At 33.0% G+C, this 20,535-nt stretch overlaps 1 protein-coding gene across 4 annotated transcripts in view; it reads right to left on the bottom strand.

The window, feature by feature from the left end:
- Positions 1 to 5,875: 5,875 nt before the first annotated feature.
- The window catches only part of MEMO1 (mediator of cell motility 1), a 131,202-nt gene continuing 116,542 nt past the window's right edge, over positions 5,876 to 20,535 (bottom strand). For all 4 annotated transcript variants that reach the window (XM_049652342.1, XM_049652341.1, XM_049652339.1 and 1 more), the window contains 2 exons: positions 15,005 to 15,109; positions 5,876 to 13,682 (listed from right to left, as the gene is read on the bottom strand). In XM_049652342.1, coding sequence (XP_049508299.1) covers positions 13,551 to 13,682; positions 15,005 to 15,109 — 237 coding nt within the window. In that variant the 3' untranslated portion in view covers positions 5,876 to 13,550. The remainder of the gene's footprint in view (positions 13,683 to 15,004; positions 15,110 to 20,535) is intronic.

The following is a 20,535-nucleotide window of genomic DNA, read 5'->3' as shown; positions in this document are numbered from 1 at the left end:
GAATGAGATTCTGGCTACCAATCAGCCTGAATCTATGTGTTGACTGCAACAGTCCCCTTTAGAACACTGACAGGTCTCTGCACACCGTCAGCTACTGAGATCTATTAAAAATAAAATAGGAGCACCTGGGTGGGTCAGTCGGTTGAGTGTCCAACTTTGGCTCAAGTCATGATCTCACAGATCCTGAGTTCGAGCCCCGCATCAGGCTCTGTGCTGACAGCTTGGAGCCTGGAGCCTGCTTCGGATTCTGTGCCTCCCTCTCTCTCTGCCCCAACCCACTCACATTCTGTGTCTGTCTCTCTCAAAAATAAATAAACATTTAAAAAAAACAATAAATAAAGTAAAATAAAATAAAATAAAATAGGCTATTTGGACAACCATGAAGGTTACAGAGACAACCAAGAACTACAGCGGGGTTGAACTAAGGTTCATCTCCCTAAACAAGGCTACTCCTTCAAGGCTAGGAGAGGTGGATGTTTCATTTCATGCATATAAACCAACACGGACATGAAACTGGATCACTATCTTACATAACACACAAAATTAACTCAAAATGAATTAAAGACTTGAATGTAAGACCTGAAGCCATAAAACTTCTAGAAGAAAATATACACGGGTAAGCATTCTGACACAGCAACTTCTGAAAAGGACTCCAAAAGCAAAGGCAACTAAAGCAAAAATAAACAAGCAGGACTACTAAGCTTTTGCATAGCAAAGGAAATCAACAACAAAATGAAAAGAAAACCTATTGAACGAAAGAAATTATTGTAAATCACATGTCTGGTAGGGAATTAATATCCAAAATATATAAAGAACTCACACAACAACAGTAAAAGAACGAACAATCTGATTTAAAAAATGGGCAGAAGATGTGCATAGACATTTTCCTAAAGATGTACAGATGCCCAAAAGGTACATGAAAAGATGCTCAACATCACTTATCATCTGTGACATGCAAATCAAATCCACAATGAGACATCACTTGCTACCTGTTAGAACAGCTATTAACAAAAAGAAAAGAAATAACAAGTATGGGTGAGGATGTGGAGAAAAAGGAACCCTCGTGCACTACTGGTAGGGATGTAAATTGGTATAGCCACTATGAAAAACAGTATAGGTGTTCCTCAAGAAATTAAAAACAGAACTACCATATGATCCAGCAATTCCACCTGTGGCTATTTACCTGAAGAAAATGAAAACACTAACTCAAAAAAATAATGCACCCTCATGTTCACTGCACCATGATTTACAACTAGACATGGAAACCACCTAAGTACCCATCAACAGATGAATGAATAAAGTAAATGTGGTGTTCATGCGTGTGTACACACATACAGACACACACACACACACACTGGAATATTATTCAGCCATAAAATATAAGATGAAATCTTGCCATTTGTGACAACAAATGTGACAACCTTGAGAGCATTATTCCAAGTCAGACAGAGAAAGACAAATACCAAATGATCTTACTTATATACGTGGAACCTAAAATAGTGGTAAGCTCATAGACACAGAGAACAGAATGGTGGTTGCCAGAGGTGGTGGCAGTGGATGGGCAAAATGGGTGATGGTACAAACTTCCAGGTATGAAATAAGTCATGGTGATGTAATGTACAGCATGGTGGATATAATTAATAATACTGTATTGCATATTTAAAAATTGCTACAATAGTAAATCTTAAATTTCTTATCACAAAAAAAATTGATAACTATGTATGGTAATAGATGTTAACTAGATTTACTGCGGTGATCATTTTACAATATATACAAATATTCTATCATTATGTTGTACACCTGAAATTAATGTTATGTGTCAATTACACCTCAATTTAAAAAATATCAATGACACTCTTTCTTAAATAAAGGGGGTAAATACTGTTTGAAAATTAAAGCATAAAAAGCTATATCCCTTCTGATGTGATGTGGTGTAAAAAAGTCAGATTGCAGTGTGGCTTTAGACTTGCACAATTTGCCCTACTATACACAAAGGAACCCCATTCAAGAAGAAACTAAAAATCCATTTTTATTAATAATTTTTTGGAGGGAAAGAAAAACGACATATTTACATACATGTTTACAAACACTTGCATAAAATAACTTTTCCTTTCCTTTGAAAAGTTTTCTTTTCATTTGGCAAAAGATTAAAACATTATTTACCATAAGCAGTGAAAGCCAATACCTTTATAAATGGTCATGTCTCCGATACGCTTAAAAGCTATGTAAATTGACACCAACATTTAGAAGGACGATGAACGAGTAGGATTACTGATAGGACTGCTCTATTAGGAGACAATACTGAAGTGATGAGTGATAATTAAGAATATGAAATACAGTAATTACATGCTTACAGGGTCTTATTCTCCCTGTTGTGTTTCAGTGAAGGAGGGAGAGAAAGAGTAGGAAAGAGTCAGAGGGAGAAAGAGCAATAAGGAGGCTGGTTTTGGGAGGCCAGAGTTGTTAATGGGGGGAAGGGGAGATCAACCATCTGAGAACACCACTACAAAGGGAGAATGTGCCCAAAATCATGTGCCCAAGCAAACGTGGCGCTGCTGTGAGGGTATCGTATCTCCTGAGCTCCACTCTCCGTTAAAAAAAAGTTAAGGCTAAAAATACCACAGAATGAACAGATTACCTATGACAAGGAGCTACAGGTTTAAAACTACCTTGAAAACATTTCTCTACGGTAACAGCAGCCTTTTCAGAACTTTAAAAGCAAGCTTATTTTATTATTGTTGTTTTTTATATACAGAGAAAAAATACAACAAAGAGGAAGGGAGGATGGACACATATCAGTATCTTTTCTCATTTATCTTAGGGAAATGTCTGTTTAAATGTTAGAAAATAATAAGCATTATAGAATTAAGCCAGTAATATTAGCGAAGTACCTGTTCCAATTACCTAAAAAGGAGGAGAGAAACAGATGAATCCTGGCATTTACTGCTCTAAAGGCCACATATATATAAGATAATTTAAACATACAGTATCTTTTTCTTGGGAATAACCTATTTAATTTGTTTTCAATATAGTTTATATTTTTAAAAATAGTTTTAACTATTCATATTTTTGCACTATATTCTCCATTTGTAAGCCTCATTATCTTCATTGAAAGAACATTTTTCTTCACTGGACATGACAAAATCCCCACGCTCAAAAATCTCAGTATCTCTATTTTACTACACAACCCATCTGCTTCTTTCTTGAGGGTGTTCCTAGGCTGATCTGCAAATGAGTGTAACATTTGGTAAAGGTTTATTCATTAAGTATATTAAGTGCCATAAGCTGTTATAAAAGAAGGAAGTAAAGTACATCTCCTTATCACAGTACTGCTCATCTTGAACAGAAAAACTAAAACTCAGTGAAAATGACTCCTTTTTCAAATATCTAGTTTCCTAAAATTGTAGAGAAGATACTAACAATGTAGACATTAAAAAGGGAGAGGAGAAGGAAGAATAATAGGGTAGAAACTAGCAAGAAAAGCTAAAGATCCGAATCAGAAAGCTTTTCATTACCATGTAGTAATGAAATTACTATAAAATTTCTGCTAAAAAATATCATTCTAAGCCATTGTATAGTAACAGTAATTTCACTCATATGAGTTGGGCACAGACACCTGAGGCTATTACAGACAGACATCTCTTCAGGTAAAGAGGTAAAATTTCAAGGAAAAAATAAAGGAAAATGTGTTATACCATATCAAAAGCTATTATGATGCACGGAACCAAAGTTCCTTTCAAGTAATAAAGGGGTAATAATTTAAATACAACATATTTACCTACATTTCTATTACTTAAAAATTATTTAAATCACCGTTTAAAAAATAAGCATAAATGAATCTGGAAATTAAAAAACACTGTTGATGCAAAATCTCTACATTAACATTTAAAATGTAAATTACAATCAAGTAATTCGGAATCTAATGTTAACTCTGAAGTAAATACCTGAGAAGAAACTGATATCCTTTAGATATTCAATCCAAACTCCATTCAAAACGCCAGACCTAAATTTCAGCCTGTTTTAGTACTAATAATTGGTTTAACCTTTCCCCATTCAATAATGTAAACATTTATTTCAAGATTAGTTTTGCTAAGAGAAATTAATGTGAAGATTTTTTAAAACAGCAGAAAAAAAATGCAAACCAGGTACTATAAGGTACAATATTTTCCTAACACACAAATAATTCTGGGAACAAAAATTATAAAGTTATCTGTGGCAGTTATAGAGATCTGATTTTAAACAGAAATTTTTAAAATTTTTAACTGTTAAAACATGCATCATTGTTTCATCCAAGTTAATCTTCTCTGACAATTGTATGAAGCAGAACTTTCAGGAAAAGACTTACCCTGCAAGATTCATCAAATTAACAAACATCCAGAAACACAACATTTTCAAATCAACACAAGTACTTAACATTAGTGGAGGGCAGGGAGCACTTTTGAACCTTAAAAAGGCCAGGTTGTATTTAAATCCTTAATACAGAAGTACTGTATAAGTGGCCTACTGGTGATAGAAAATATGTTAACTTTTGAAAAGAGACAATTTTTTAAGCTTATTTTATTGATCAGGTTATCATGAGATTGTTCACATTGTAGAAGTCAACTTTCAGTAAAGACTTTATAAAAACATACCCCCATTTTTAATCACTTCAATATTTAGTGTTCAGGAAATGGGCCAGCTTTCTTACACATTTTAAAAATCGTCTCTGGTTCTTATACCAGATTTCAAGCTATCATATTGAGATATCTAAAATGCCAAAAGCCTTTTCTGGATTTAGGCAGCTGCTTGGATGTAACATGTCTAAAAAGTAACAAGATTAATTTTTTGAAGTAACAAAAATTATTTTTACAAATAGTTACTTTAACAGACTACAAGCTTATTCCAATATGCCACTATCGAAATTGTGGAGAGTCTCCACTTTAGAGCAGTTTAATGTATCCCAGGAGAAAGGCAGACTTATTCTTTTACCATTAACATTTTTCCCTCTAAACCATATTGTCCAATCTCATCACTCCGCTGACTTTTGACCATTTCTAACAGACAAATATAACCCCAAAGGTCAAATGTCCTGTCACGTACTCAAAAACACAGTAGAATCTTGAAGGCATCACAAGGCAGTTACATTGAGGGGAAAACACTATGTATACACTCTCTGGAATTTTTCTTAAAAAAATACAGAGATGTTTTAGGATGGTATTTTGTAAACAGAATAACTAATTAAAATATATTCTTCCAATGTTTTGTTTTTCCTTTGGGAAAATATTTGTGCATGCTAATCTTAGAATGGCCCTAAAAAACAGAAATATAAACCTGTTTAAATTCATCTATATTCCATTTCACAAACCAAATCAATACAGCATAAATTTCACACACATATCACAATTTTTACATGATAAAAGAAAGAAGACTGACAATTAACATGTGTCTAAAATGAATGCTTCCCACATTGTTTTTTAAAAACATGTAAAACCCAGTATTCCTAATTCAAAAAAAAGATATCAAAGAGCTATAAAAGATAAACTTACAATGCACTAAATTTAATGTACAGTTTATTCAAACTATAAACTCCATATTCCTTAATCCTTAATAAGATCACAAAAAAGTTTGGACTTAATGAGAATCATAGAAAAATCTCTGGGAAAATTATCCAGAAACTAAATTTATCCTTACAATCAGTGTTAGTCAAGGTTAATCCTGGTCCCTGACTATGAATAAGCAGGCCCTGGTAAGAAACGAGAAAGTAGGATCCAAGTAGGAAATAATCCATAATTTTAGTTGAACCAAACCCTTTTTAATTTCTACCAAAACAGGTAACTCACTGTGTCCTTCTTAAGATTTCCACCTAAGATATTTAGCTTGTATTACTACCTAAGAGTTTTTACTTTGAGTTTTTCCTTCGCTATGAAATGAAGCTAAGGAAATTAAACTAAACATGGATATAATTTTGAGACAAGCTAAAATAGAACACTAAAATACTTGTTTTAGATCTGGTTCAAAATAATTGTCTTTTTTAAAGAAATCTTTCATATCTAACAAGAATACTAGTAATGACTTACTTCCCAGGTGAAAAGTGTTTTCAAGAAAAAGTGTTTTAGATGGTCCCAGACACTGACTCTGAGACAAGAATTCAAAAAACAAGAAGCTCATTTGGGAGGTAATCCCAGGGAACACTGGATAAAGGCATGGAAGTGAGACAGTGAAGAGGAGGAAGAAAATAAAGAATACACATTTAACAGTTTCCTGCTGTGGGCAATGAAGTCCAGTCCCACTGGAAACTCTTAAGAGGCAATGTGAAATATACCTCAGAGTATCACCAGAAGGGCAAGTTAGCTAGAATAATTATCCTCCAACTCCCGTCCATCACTGGCTGAGGGCTGCTCCCAAGGCATTATCTTCCTAGCATTTCCAATCTGCCCTGTGTACAGATGAGACAATCCAAGGCAGAGTCACGGGTGCTTGCAGGACACTCTATGCATGGACTGGAAGGGTGAGAGCCAAGCGTTTGCTGCAAAGTCTCACCATCAGTAATTCACATACCAATAACCTAAATTTCACTTTTGTCAGTGTCCCATTACAAACCAGCGGTGCATTTTAACGATGGCAAGCAACAGAATAGAATTTTTAGGTCTTAAAGTAAACTTCCGAGAAAAGAAAATAGAAGTCTTCAGAGTTAGTAAAAGTATGGAGTACTTTAATCTACCAAAAAAAGTCTATTTTTGCCTAAATTAATCAAAGTAGACATGTACATGAATGATTCCCATTTTTATTAAAGTTGCAAAATCCCATTACTATTTGAATTTAACATATCTCAAACAGCCAGCACCAAAAACAAAACATAGAGTAGTAATAGTAAGGTACAGCATTTCTAACACATAGGACTGAAAATTAGAGGAACTGAGTTCTTGTCCTTGCTCTGATACTAACTAGCCATGCAAACTCATGTAAGTCATATTATTTGTATGGGCCTGCATCAGGTTCTCTACCAATAATAAAGTAACAATGTCTGGCCTACTTATTGTAGAGACTAAGAGGAAAGAAAAAGTTGTGAAACGTTTTAAAAATTAAAAGTACAATATATTTAATAATAAGGTATTATTATTGTCATAAAAAGCCAAAGGTGGAAAGGGGTCATATCATTCAATTCTAACTCACATTAATAAAGAAAGAAACTCTGCTCTAGCAAAGAGCACTGACTTGTTTCAGCAAATCCGTAGCAACTCATCAGCAAAGCTGAAAATGAATTCCAATGAAAAAGAAGCTATAGTATCTTACTAGTTCAGAGTTGGCTCAACATGTCATTGGGCAAGCAGCTCAAGCACATTTTAATTACTGTTTTTAAAACTTTGTAACACTTCTACATACCAGTAAACACCAAAAGATACTGTAAAATATGAACTAAGGACCTTGGGCCAGTGGTTTCAAATTTACCAGATCACTTACGCTATCATTCATTTCATTTGGCACTACAAAGAGCCTGGGAATATTAAATTCTACCATCTTTTAAAATCAGTAAGGAAGCTGGTTTCCACAATTAAAAACTGAAAATGGAAAAATCCAATTAAAAAATGCTTCCAATTAAAAGGATTATACTTTCCTGTCCTTCAGAAAACACTTCATATGAACACTCTTTTGTTCTCCTTGCTTTAAAATTCATCAAAATCGAACAAATTTTGTCTATTGTATTAGATTCAAGTGGATAAATTTTAATAGAAAAGAAAACTTAGAAAAAATTCCATTTATGAAACTGTTAAGCTAAAAATACTTTTGTTAAATCTATCTACTTCAACAGTCTAAGTATTTAATTTAAAAACTCACAAAACTCTGTCATTCATATGTCATTTATATATCATTCTAGTGTTTGTGTTGGGGTTTTTTTGAGTTTTCAACATGTTCTAGTATTTCTTACTTAAATGTATATAACACCACGTTCAGTAAGTAATTTAGAGAATATAGTGGTCAGAAAAATTAAAATATTTTCGAAAAGTTGCACTGGCCAATTTAAAGACCAGAAGTCAGGTCTTGCACACAGCCAAATACACTTGGTCTTCAATAGCTTAATAATGGTTTTTATATGCTCTTTGGTTTCACTATTAGGATGACAGGAAAAAAATAGGACTACAGTTAGTAAAGTTAAAACCTCACTGTACAGTATGAAATATGCATTTAAACATTTTATAATGAAAAACCAATTGTATTAAATTATGGCTTTCAAAATCAGAAGAATTGGCTTTAAAAGTTTTTTTCTATTCTTTTATAGGGTGTTGGCAAAAACCTTGTATTAGAGTTAAACTTACACACATAAGCAATAAATGTGACACATCTTGGGCACAAACCACTCTGAAATCCCCCAGAGAACCTTTAAATAAACAATAAATCTAAAACTCTAAATTTCACATAGTACCCCCAAAAGCAGCATTTATCAATGAACTCATGATAGGCAAACAAATTCCATCCACAACAGTGACTTTAAAAAGACAGAAGTCCCAGTTACCAGCATCACTTGAAGTACTTTTACCAAATATAGCACAGTCAATAATAGTGTGACCTGTCACTCAGTCGTACTTAAGGGTAAAAGAGAAAGAAGGCAGAGAAAATTTATCTGCCAGCTGCTCTTGGCTCCCTTCCTAATATTCTGACATTCACATGTATAAAAAGAGCAAGCTCCCTCAACACCTTCTTCTGCTATGGTTATGGCTGTTTCAATGTTGAAGAAGCACCTGTTTAACAAAGTTAAGTCAATGATTTAAAGAACAACTTAAATTTATTTTAGTAAATAGAAACTTCTAGCTTATATTTAAATGTTTTCACTAAAACAAAAGCATATTAATTATTCTAAGGGTCCAGTGTTCCTCCACTAACATGTAACAATCAATTCATAATCTATGTTGAAAGTTAGTGTTAAATGATCAAAATCAATTTTTATTTAAAAATTACTGCCCTTGATAATTTTATACACATGAAGTAAGTTCCATTTTATTTGTACTAATTCCATTAGTTTTTTTTCAGCTTGGTGTTCCATCATTTTAGATCTACACCAATAATATACCCAAGATGATGCCGATGCTGAAAGTAAAGGATGCTACTCTGAGAACCACTGATCTAGCTTTTGAGTACTTCCAATGCTTTTATGAGGACACAGCTGATTCGCATTTAGAAATTCTCACACAGAACATTAAATGTGGAACCAGAAACTTCCATTTCTTAATTTTTCCACCAAGAACAACAAAGAACAACTCTATCCCTTCCTACACATGGTAATCAAGTATTGGGGGAGGGGGGGAACTCCCTCTCTTTAAACTTATCTTCTCCAAAATAAATATTATCAATTTCTTTAACTACATCCACTCTCTATAGCACTCACGACTTTCATCATTCCAGATGCTTCCCTATGAACACTATAGTTCATAATGTCCCCCTTAATATGTAGCACTTACCATTCAACATAATAATATAAACATTTTAGACTGAATGTCAGGCTGCATGTGGTTTATTACACCTCCTAATCAGTAATAGTTCTACAACCACACTAGGTCTTTCAAGCAACCATACCCCAGCACTACCCAACTGCCAGTCTATGGACTAATACTAATCTTTGATGAAGTTTTCAGTGATCCAGAGTAAATGAGACCAAAACAGTGTAGTAATTTTCCCATCAACTAAATACTGGGCAGGGTGGGAGTGGGGGGTTAAATATTAAGGGATGGTGATGAAAGATGGTAGTCACAAAATAGAGTCACATTTTACCATATCTCTTAAATTATTGGTCTATGCCTAGAATACTCAGGTAAAAGGTTCATCTCATCCATCTTCTAATACCATCTACATAGCCAAGGGCTTAAAATAATTTCTATAATTTGCAACAACCAGTCACAACCTCCACTCATCACTCTTATTTTTGGTAGCAAAGCAAAACTCTCAATGGACTTCAGCAAATGAAAGGGCTTCAAAGTGTTTTAACACTAGCTCCTAAGACCTCCCAGTTTCCTTTACCCACTTCCTTACTTATCTTTATAATTCTGCATAACACTCAAACCCAGCCATGTAGACTACATCAAATTAAGAGAGATTTGGGATAATATAAACTTAAAATCATTTGTTGCAGTTTAAATTACTGACCAATATTTGAAATACAAGTAAACTACAATATTTAGGACAGGGGATAGCAAACTATGGCCCATGGACCAAATCCAGCTGTATTTTTGTGTAAATAAAGTTTGAGTGAAACAGAGCCACATCCATTCACATACATATTGCCTATGGCTGCTTTTGTGCTACAAGTGGCAAAGGTGAATAGTTGGGACAGAGACTATATGGCCTGCAAACCCCCAAAATTTAGTATCTAGCCCTTTACACAAAACATTTGCCAATGTCTAATCTAGGGCAATTAACTATTTACTGCCAAAGAAAAATTTGTGACCTGCAACAATAATCAATGACTAACTCTGGACATACCACCCACACTGGAGTATCTAAATATAAACACTGGGATATCTGAATAGTCCTTTATCCTACTCTGTATGAAGATTTGTTGCCCACCCAAGACAAAGCATTTACTTACCTGCTCACTGAGCTAATCTTTAACATACATTTCCCAACGCCTCACTAGCAGAATAGTGAAGAATCCATGAATATACTGCTCTGTGCAATCTACGGTTAAAAAAAAAGTTGCTGCAAATAACTCACAAGTACATAATAAAGAAGAAACTGTACAGAACTACATAATAATTTCCTTTACATTTTAGATTTCAAATACAAAACACTTTTAAGGCACTTAAAGTAGAAAAGCTTATTATTTAGGTAATAGTAACTGTATTGAATTATGCAAATTAATTTCTTTTGTGTTAAGACTTTCATTTTTATGTATGCAGAGTTGAAATTAAATAAAACTTCTAATCTAATTTAATCATGTAGCTTTTTAACATTTAAGTGACACCAGAATCTCTAAAGAATAGTCCCAACACTAAAATACTTTGATACTAAAATGTCCTTAAAAGATCACATCCACATTTTACAGATGAGAATGTCTCAATAGAACACAAAATATTTATGGTAAGAGAACTCAACAGTGGCACAGACTGAACTAGAATCCAGTACTCAACTACCAGTTTGGAACTCTTTCTACTTCATAATTGAGTATGAAAGATATGCTCATATTCTAGGAAAGGGTAGAGTGATGGTGAAATATTCCAGAGTTTCAAACGCACAGTAAACATATTCACAGGGGTGTCACCCACTCAAGCTAAGCAATCCTCTCATGTTTTCTATTAATCAATCAATTACAAAATCACAGAAGGAAAAAAAAAATGTATTCATGGTAAAGCCACTCTTACTAGAATGATCAAAAGTACAACCAATTATTTGCTTAACAAATTGTCAAAAATTTAGAAAATAATAATCAATAGTGGAGAAGGGGAAGTATGATGGGTAGTCATGTATTGCTAATTTGGTACAAACTTTCTGAAAGGTAATTTGGCCATATTTTAAAGTGCCTAAAAAGTTCTCACCATCTAAACCAATTATCCCACTCCCATGAATATATCCTTAAGAACTAGTCAAATATACAGTTCAAATTTCACATACAAAGATGTTCATCCCACTATTATTTATAATTGTGAAATACTAGAAACAATCTGATATCCAAAGAGAGAACTGGTTCGATTATGGTATATATTCATACAATAAAATATTAGGCAGCCATTTTTTAAAAATCACACTTTCCAAGATATGGGGGAGTACTTAGGAAGTTATAAAAAGTAGGATATACAACTATATGGTCAATATAATCTCAATTTTGTTATTATGCACACACACAAACACATATACACACTCATACATATAAATAGCATAGACAAAGACTGAGAGGAAATACAAAAAATATTAACAGTGTTATCTCTGGATAGTGAAGTTGCAGACAATTTTTTTCTCTTCTTTATCCTTTTCAGTATTTTCTGAAGTTTCTATAATAATCATGTATCCATTTTATACTCAGAAAATAAAAATGCACTCTGTAGTCAAGTTTAAAATGTTTATAGTCTGTATAATAAATAAGGAATAAATATTTATGGTACTCAAAAGTATACCTAAGTGATGGGAAATAAATCATTAACGTGTACAAGTATAATTTCCATACACATATAGGTGGGTAGTTTTGAATCCGAAACATTATTTTTTCTCAATTCTTGAGTATAGAAAGTTGATATTTAGTAACTAAGAAATGCAAATCTTTAAATAAAATTGGTGCAAGGCATCTAAAAATTGTGCTATTCCGGCATAAGACTGAAGATACAAATGCTCTCCAGTGTGATGTAGATACCCAGTGTTATACTGAAACAGGTATAATCTAATACATGCATGGTGGCCAATAATTAACTAATCAAATTATATATATTTATATATTTTTCCCCCCGAAGTGACTAGGAATGGTCTATGCTAAAAAAAGAAATACAACACCATACCATTATTTTAGTTGGAAGAGCCGCACCAAAAATCATGACAAAAAAATTTGTAGAACTGTAAGAAAATCCAGTGGCTTTTTTTGTTTTTGTTATTGTTAATGATTTCTTGCTATAAATTCAAATAGAGAGTCAAACTGCTTAAAAGCACTACAAAGGCATAGCAGTAGTGTTTGGTCTGCAATGATTTAAAAATCACTAAGAATACTCTTCAACATTTCCTCATTTGCAGACTAGTGCCTATCAAACACAATCTTTGAAGGAAAGGACTACATCTACATTCTTTTACCAATCTTGAATTTATATCGTTACAATATAGTAATGACACAAAGTGATGTCACACACAAAAAGGCAAACTATATGTAATTTTAAAAGCTAACTTTAAAATATGATTCTGTGATAAAAAAAATCACATAAATATGTAAAAAATAAAATACATCCTAACATATCTCTACATGAGCTGAAGTTTACCACTTTTAACATAAAAATTCTGAGATGGAATTAATAAAAAAACAATTTTCTTATGTACCACAGAGCAATAAGTTTAAATCAGACTATTTTGAGTTGTGTAGCCCTTTATTAGCAACTAAAATAGAAGGTATCTGTTGTACAACACGGGTAGTAATTGACTATAACTGGAGATTTATTATATTCTAATACAGATCATTTATAAATGCAATTTCTTTATTAAAAAGCTTCCACCCTTTTTTGTTTGTTTGTGTACAATTTGCAAAACTATTCTGAAAGCGGAATATATGTGCACAAGTCTGCAAAGAGTGCAAATTTAGGATATGGTAAATGCTTTACAAGTTACTCTCAAAAAAACTGTCTCCCACAACTGGGCCTTTACATTGCCATCTTTTTTGATCAAAATATTTTGATGCCAGCCTTCCTTCCACTGCCCTAAACTATAAAGCATTTTTTAATGAGTTGAAATTAAGGAAGGACTACACCTACTAGAAAAGAAGAGAAGAAAGTTCTATTAGTTTGAGGTTTCAGAATCCCCCCAAACCAGGACCAGTATCTTGGTAAGGGCTAGGCTGGGACCCCGGACAGAGAATGAGTATGTGCAGGTGGCATCCCTGAGGATTCAGAGCTTCAGTGGACCGTGAGTGCTCCCGCTGCATAACTCACTGAACTGTCTTGCCAGTTTCTACACTGGCTTGACTGGGCATAATTCAAAAAGGAAAAGCTCATATTCATTCCATTCTTCTGGAGCTCTGTGATAGCCTGGGGGGGGAAAAAAAATTAGTTACAACAGACCTCATAATAAAAAAGTGAGTACTCTTTGAATGTGTTGGTGGCTTAACTTTGTCCGCTTCACAGCTGAAGCCTAGATTCTTTTCTCTTGATTTGTTTCTTGAATATCTTGTCACATATTAAATAGGTAAAACAGAGGACTCCTTATTTCATTCTCTCAAAGAACTTCTACTAACCTAGCTTCTTGATAAGTATCAGTCATCTTTCACCCTACCTTTATTATACTTAATAAGGCCACTTTCAAGAAAAATATACCTCTCTTTTCTCTAAACCAAATCGGAGCCACTTCTGTCATGAAATACTGGAGTCTCTTCTTTGTCTAAGTTTGACGAAATGTGAAATACATATATAAATTAAGTTCTAAACCTAAGAGGTAAACCAGGATTTTTACTTTAATTGTGGATTAGTTCATCATTTACTTCATTAAAATTTTATTTGCTCCAATTCAGACTTTAGGAAATTAGTGCAGCTTACCTAGTTTAAATTTCAAGAATTAGTTTAAAGCCCTGAACAGGCTCTTCTTCCAGCCAATACTGCTTAAGAGAAAACCATTCCTAAAAATCCACAATGTACTAAATCAAATCACACTAAACGAAACTGGACTTCAAGGTCCTACCCTACCCTGTTCTAGACTAATATTACCTTCTCCATGATTTCTCTGCCTCTCCAAACAATGAACACATTATTGCTTCCTGCTCTCATTCCTGAGTATATACACTTTCTTCTTTCTTAAAAAGTCTCACATTTTCTTTCAGGAATGCCATACTGTTTTATTTATTAGAGGAAAAATTATTGTTATTATCTCTTTCAAAAATCCAACTACCTGAAACTTCTGCCTCTTACTACTCTTTACATGAAATATTATTGTTATAAAGAGAAAAATATATACATGCCATCTGTCTTGTGTTACTAAATTATGAGTATCTGAAGTTCAAGAACAGAGTCTTCTGTTTATTTTTTATGGAGTCTAGAACATTAAATAAAACCGAAAAATTAATAAGGTTACTTATTACCAAAGAACATATTGGCTGTGAGTCAAGAGAAAAACTAGGCTTCTATTCTAAATTATTTTTCGATATTTAAAAGAAAGCACTGGCCTGTCTTCCAGTAAAAACTTTATTCATGTAACCAAAATAATGGAAATCCAAATTATCTTAAGTGTACTAAAAAGAATATTTATTATATGTACCTAAAAACAATGCTAATAAGGTAGCACAGATGATAATAATTAAGATATTTTGAAACATCACAGGATCAAATGTTAAAAATTAAGGCTTCCTAAGGATACTCACATTTAATAACACCCCAATGGGATGTCTTCCACATATAGTATTATGGTATTTCTTCAAGTAATTGCTAAAAGATACGGGGTCTAATTGTTCTATAATACTCATACCCTAAAAAAGGAAGAGAAAAAGAAGATGAAAGACAAAGAAAAAGGTACATAATTTATTATTTTCTCATGACATTTTAAAACTGTTACTTAGAGCTAAAAACCATAATTTTTTAGTTAAAGAGAAGTAAAGAAAATACATTAAGTAATCCTTGTGAAATATCCAACTCATTCATCAAAGGTAATCTCATTATGGTCAACTCTAAACAATAGCTATACTTTAGTAACAGAACACTTCCAATCTTCAGTTTTAGTTTTTTCTGACCTCCTGGTATGTTTCTACAGCACCATCACCAGTTACCACTTGGGTCACAATCCTCAAACATTTCACAATTTTATATTTTTCTTATATAAATATATTTAGGAAAGTAAATCTGCTGTGAAAATGTTCATATAAAATCTAAAATTAAATTTGACATATGGCTGGTTTTTCCCCATAACTACCATATTTCTCCTGCCACTGGCATAAATAATTAAAAGTTTATTATAATTTAGCTAATTCCATAACATACACTTAAACATAACATGCAAGGCATTCTGAATTATCAGTATGTGATAAAAAGATAGCACAAACTAAGAAAAAGCTACCATATTTTAATTAATTTAAAGCTCATAAAAGATAAATGCTTAAGCAAAATCGTCCTTCTTTGAATAGTTGTTAAAAATCTTTTTCTCTCTTTATACCTTCAACTATAATGCATTATATTTAAGATTTTAATTCAGAATCAAAAATCTTATTAATATTATTAAAACAACCACTATGACTTGGACACTTATTCACACTAAATTCCATACTCTGCAAATGCCTTTAAATAATGTGTTCATAGTACAATAATAGAGAGCACCTTTAATAAAGCAAATAAATCACTGATTCTCATTCATTCACCAATTACCTTACCTTGTTTTCTAATGCAGGTAAAATATTTTACATTTGTGTCCAACAGACTGGACTAACATACTCTGAGAGGAATGTAAATTGTGGTTTAACCAGGGAATCAACTGCTATATTTTGTGTGGTTTTTAAATCATATTTCAACATGTTTTAAAACAACAGCAGTGGAAAAGCACCTAGAGTAATCAGATGAACACTCATCTGAAAAATGACAGTAATCAGTAGATCAGTAGGTTGCATACAAGTACTGCAGTGGCAGCATGAAAATTTAATTTTATAAAGAACCTGTTTTCAGAGTATTCAAGTCATTCATAAACATCATCACACTTTCCTGCAAATACATGTGAAAGATAGTTGTGTGTATGTAGTCAACTTTCAATTGACTGCACATCAATTAGCCACTCTCAGATCTGTCCACAACCAGTGTTTAATGTGCTAAGTTGTTTTCCCTTACAGACCAGGAGGCTTCCAGGTCAACAGTCTCCAGTGACATATGGTGCAAGTTCAGAGAAATATGAACAAAAACTTAAACCTAAGATAAACAATTAGTATCATGATTCTGGTACAAAGAAAATGACACAATATATTTCCAAACCAAGTAGTAATGCAGAGATGGAGTTACAAATCTCTTCCATACATATGGATAATCAAGATATAACTTCCTACAAGATGAAGAAACTGAGGCATTAAAAAAAAAAAAAAAACAGTTAAAAGCTTGCCTCTAAATTTCTAATATGAGGCTCTTTCTCACTGACTTACTCTGCTTCATATAGTATAAGAGACATACAAACAATTCTTTAAATACTCTCACATAGTTGTAACTGGTACACACATTTTGAGAGAACTTTTATTGTTTCTGGATGAAGCTGGGACAGCTTACCTTAAATAGAATTCTACTCATCAGCAAATTAGGCAACACTGAGGTTCTGTTATATGTTTTAATATTAAAATCTTAATGTACATTTTGAACAAACTTCTCACATTTATATATTGACATGAAAAATTCAAAGAGAAGAAAACTTAATGCTCAAATTTGTTAAAGACAAAGAATTCAAAATGGCTGGCCAAGAAGCTTCATAGAGAAAGATATAAAGTTATACATGTAGAGAAGGCACTACTAAATAACGTGTTCAAAATTAAGATATAATGGTTAAATTACAGAAGGGAAAAGAAAAAATTGAGATGATGAAAACTAAGGGATTAAAATTAAATTTTTAATTCCCTAAAGTGTGTTATATACCTACAAGGACAAGAATCAATTCCATTACAATCAATTCTCTGACAAATAAAGATAGTGAAAGGGTATGCACTTTTATAAAGGGATACAGAGAAAAAATAAGGCTTTTCTCATGAGTGAAAGTCTCCAATTGGAAAATTCATAAAGTATTGCAAACAACAGCAATAATGATGAGAAAGAGGATATCTATGAAGTAATAGAGAACATTGGCATATATTCTTTTGTATATATTTATATTTTGATGCTAACAATTTTTAAATTACTGTTACCAAAATTCCAAGGAGATGAAAATGCTAATTTAATACTACTGCCAAAATTCGCAGAAGATGAAGAAACTAAGTGCTTCTCAAATATGCTTAATCTTCTATTCCCTAAAATACTAGAAGATATGATCAAAGAATCTGAAGTCCAGGTGATGAGAATCTTGCCTAGGGCCTAGCACATTGAGAATCTGTTGGCATGAACTTAAATCTAATATGAAACAGTGAGGATCTAAGATACAAAACAAACATCATGAACTCCAAAAGCCTATATCCATCACGATGTGGGTTTCTGAGAAATTTAGCAGCCTTCAACAAGAAATCCTCAGACTGAAAGCTAACTCTCTACCTTGAGGGGGGACAAGGGCAGAGGGAATCTATCATTATGCTGACTCTCCAAGTAATGAGTAAAAAAGCCTGTAATGTCAAATCCCAAGTGGCAATCCTAAACTGAATACACAGTTTTAACTGACAAAGCTGAAAATTCAGGACTCTGATTAAGACAACAAAAATCTTCCCTTTTAAAAAAAGTTTATCTATGATATTTAATTTAAATTAAAATTTTTCAATGTTTATTTATCTTTGAGGGAGGGAGGGGGGAGAGAGAGAGTGGGGGAGGGGGGAGAAGGAGCGGGGGAGGGGCAGAGAGAGAGAGGGAGACACAGAATCGGAAGCAGGCTCCAGGCTCTGGGCTGTCAGCACAGAACCCCATGATGCAGGGCTCAAACACATGCACTGGGAGATCATGACCTGAGCTGAAGTCGGATGTGTAACTGACTGAGCCACCCAGGCGTCCCAAATTTAATTTAGTTTTAAATATTATCACCCAGAAGCAATCTCCCTCTAAAGTAACAAACACAAAAAAGGAGCAAACGTTTTTAGAGGACTTTAAGACATAAGAACTAAAACCATGTCTTTTTATTACTACAAACACATAATTAATCCCATATTATCATTGAGGCCTCATTTTCTAAAGTAAGGATATATATATATTAGAGAGATGAGTATACATTTAGGGAGGCAAGGTAAGAAAAGGAAATATTCTGCTTTCTGTAAGAGGCGACAAGATAAAATCTTAGAGTGAAAGAAGTTTTATGGGGGAAAAAAATCACCCTAAAGACAGCAGTGCTAAGAAGCAACATACTAATAAATAGCTCTCTTAAAAGAAGATATTATAAAACCTTGGCCTAAGTTCAAGAAAGAATAGGAGTAGACAAATATGAACAATTTCACTTACAAAAGAATAGGAAGAAAAGTAGCTCAAGTTCAAATTAAATGAAAGGACTACGAGTAAATTTGGAAGGAAAATACATTACAAAGATGGCTACAATGACACTTTCAGATCCTCTTTGCCGAATCATAAATAAGCTGGCAATGTCCATAATGACACACTGGTCTACATCAATAGTGGTACAGAAAAAAATTACGTTATGTGACATATATAAAATATGTATGTATGTACTTATGTATCTTTAATGTTTCTAGTAAATAATCTCCAAAGTACACAAAAATCAATGTCTTAAAGTATGTTCTGCTTTGGTCACTATGATTACTGAAATTGCAAAGTACTAATTACCAAAAACATAATCAGGAGCCAATTCTATTGTAACACTTCCAGAATCTATATCTCCTGTAACTAGTTACTTTTTTTCCCCCAATTACAACATCTGGAAGATCCAGTTTATTTTCCTATATATTTTTCTTTACATATCTTTTTCACATAATTCAATTCCAAGATATTCAAATGTTAGAGATACAATTATTTTGCAATAAGAGGAAAAGCTGTTTTTCTTCTGTTTTTGGAACCCAGAAACCCTTTTACTTACTTTAGTAACTATATGTAACAAGATTTTCCTGATAACAAAAAGAGCCAAAACTTTATTACACACTAATTTTGAACAGATTGTACCTAAAATTTTATAAATAGTTTTTCATTTTATCAAACTTCAAAAGGCATAATAATTACAATTCAGAATTGCTAACATTTGCTAATACATCTAGAGAACCATCCAATTATATTTGCTCTCAAAAGATTGCACACATAAACTAAAATATGGTTCTCGAATGAATGAAATAATTTATAACATAAAATGGCACTTTGGAAAAGGAATATACAGAGGGATATTCACCATTTGGTTATATAAATCAGTTAAAAATCAGGTTATATAAGAGTCTAACAGTGAGTGTACATATATACATATATGCATAAAGACATACATACGTGATTATATGTATGGAACTAACCATTCTGATTATTTCAACCCATTTACTCCAATCCCCCAGAATTGACTTATAACTTGAATTTAGAGCACGCTAATAAAGGAACGGAACACTTATGAGCCATTTAAAAATTCTATAAATAGAAAGGGACCACAAATATCAGACTCCAAGTCAACTATCAAATCAAATATCAAATTCAAACATATTAATAAGAAGCAAATACTCAATATTCAGTAATTGTATCCCAGTCTATTTAAATAAAAAATTAAAAATTATGCCCTGGTGATTTTGGACATCTAAAGTATGGTAAATCGGATGCAGACTTAGAAGCCAATCTTAAGCTTACTGGTTCTACATATACTTTTGAACAAAAGTTCTAATTTCAAAGACTTAGAAGCTACCAGAGAAGGCAACAATTTCAGGAGAATTATGAGAATGATGCCAACGGATAAATGTTACTCTTTTTGCTCTGCCTCAAAGTAAGAAACCAAGGTCTATCTGCCTAACTGATAATATACATCAAGAAAGATAAACAAAGCTACTTCTCTTAATAATAGCTAACAATCAATATAGAATTAGAAGACTAAAAGAATTGGCGCGCCTGGGTGGCTCTGCCAGTTAAGCGTCCGACTTCAGCTCAGGTCACAATCTCACAGTCCGTGAGTTCAAGCCCCACATCGGGCTCTGTGCCGACAGCTCAGAGCCTGGAGCCTGCCTCAGATTCTGTGTCTCCCTCTCTCTCTCACCCTCCCTCGTTCATGCTCTGTCTCTCTCTGTCTCAAAAAATAAAATAAAAACATTTAAAAAATTAAAAAAAAAAA

The sequence above is a fragment of the Panthera uncia genome (genome assembly GCF_023721935.1).
Source record: "Panthera uncia isolate 11264 chromosome A3 unlocalized genomic scaffold, Puncia_PCG_1.0 HiC_scaffold_12, whole genome shotgun sequence".
NCBI lineage: Eukaryota > Metazoa > Chordata > Mammalia > Carnivora > Felidae > Panthera > Panthera uncia.
The sequence above is the reverse complement of the archived record's forward strand: the minus strand, read 5'-3'. Positions and strand labels throughout refer to the sequence as shown.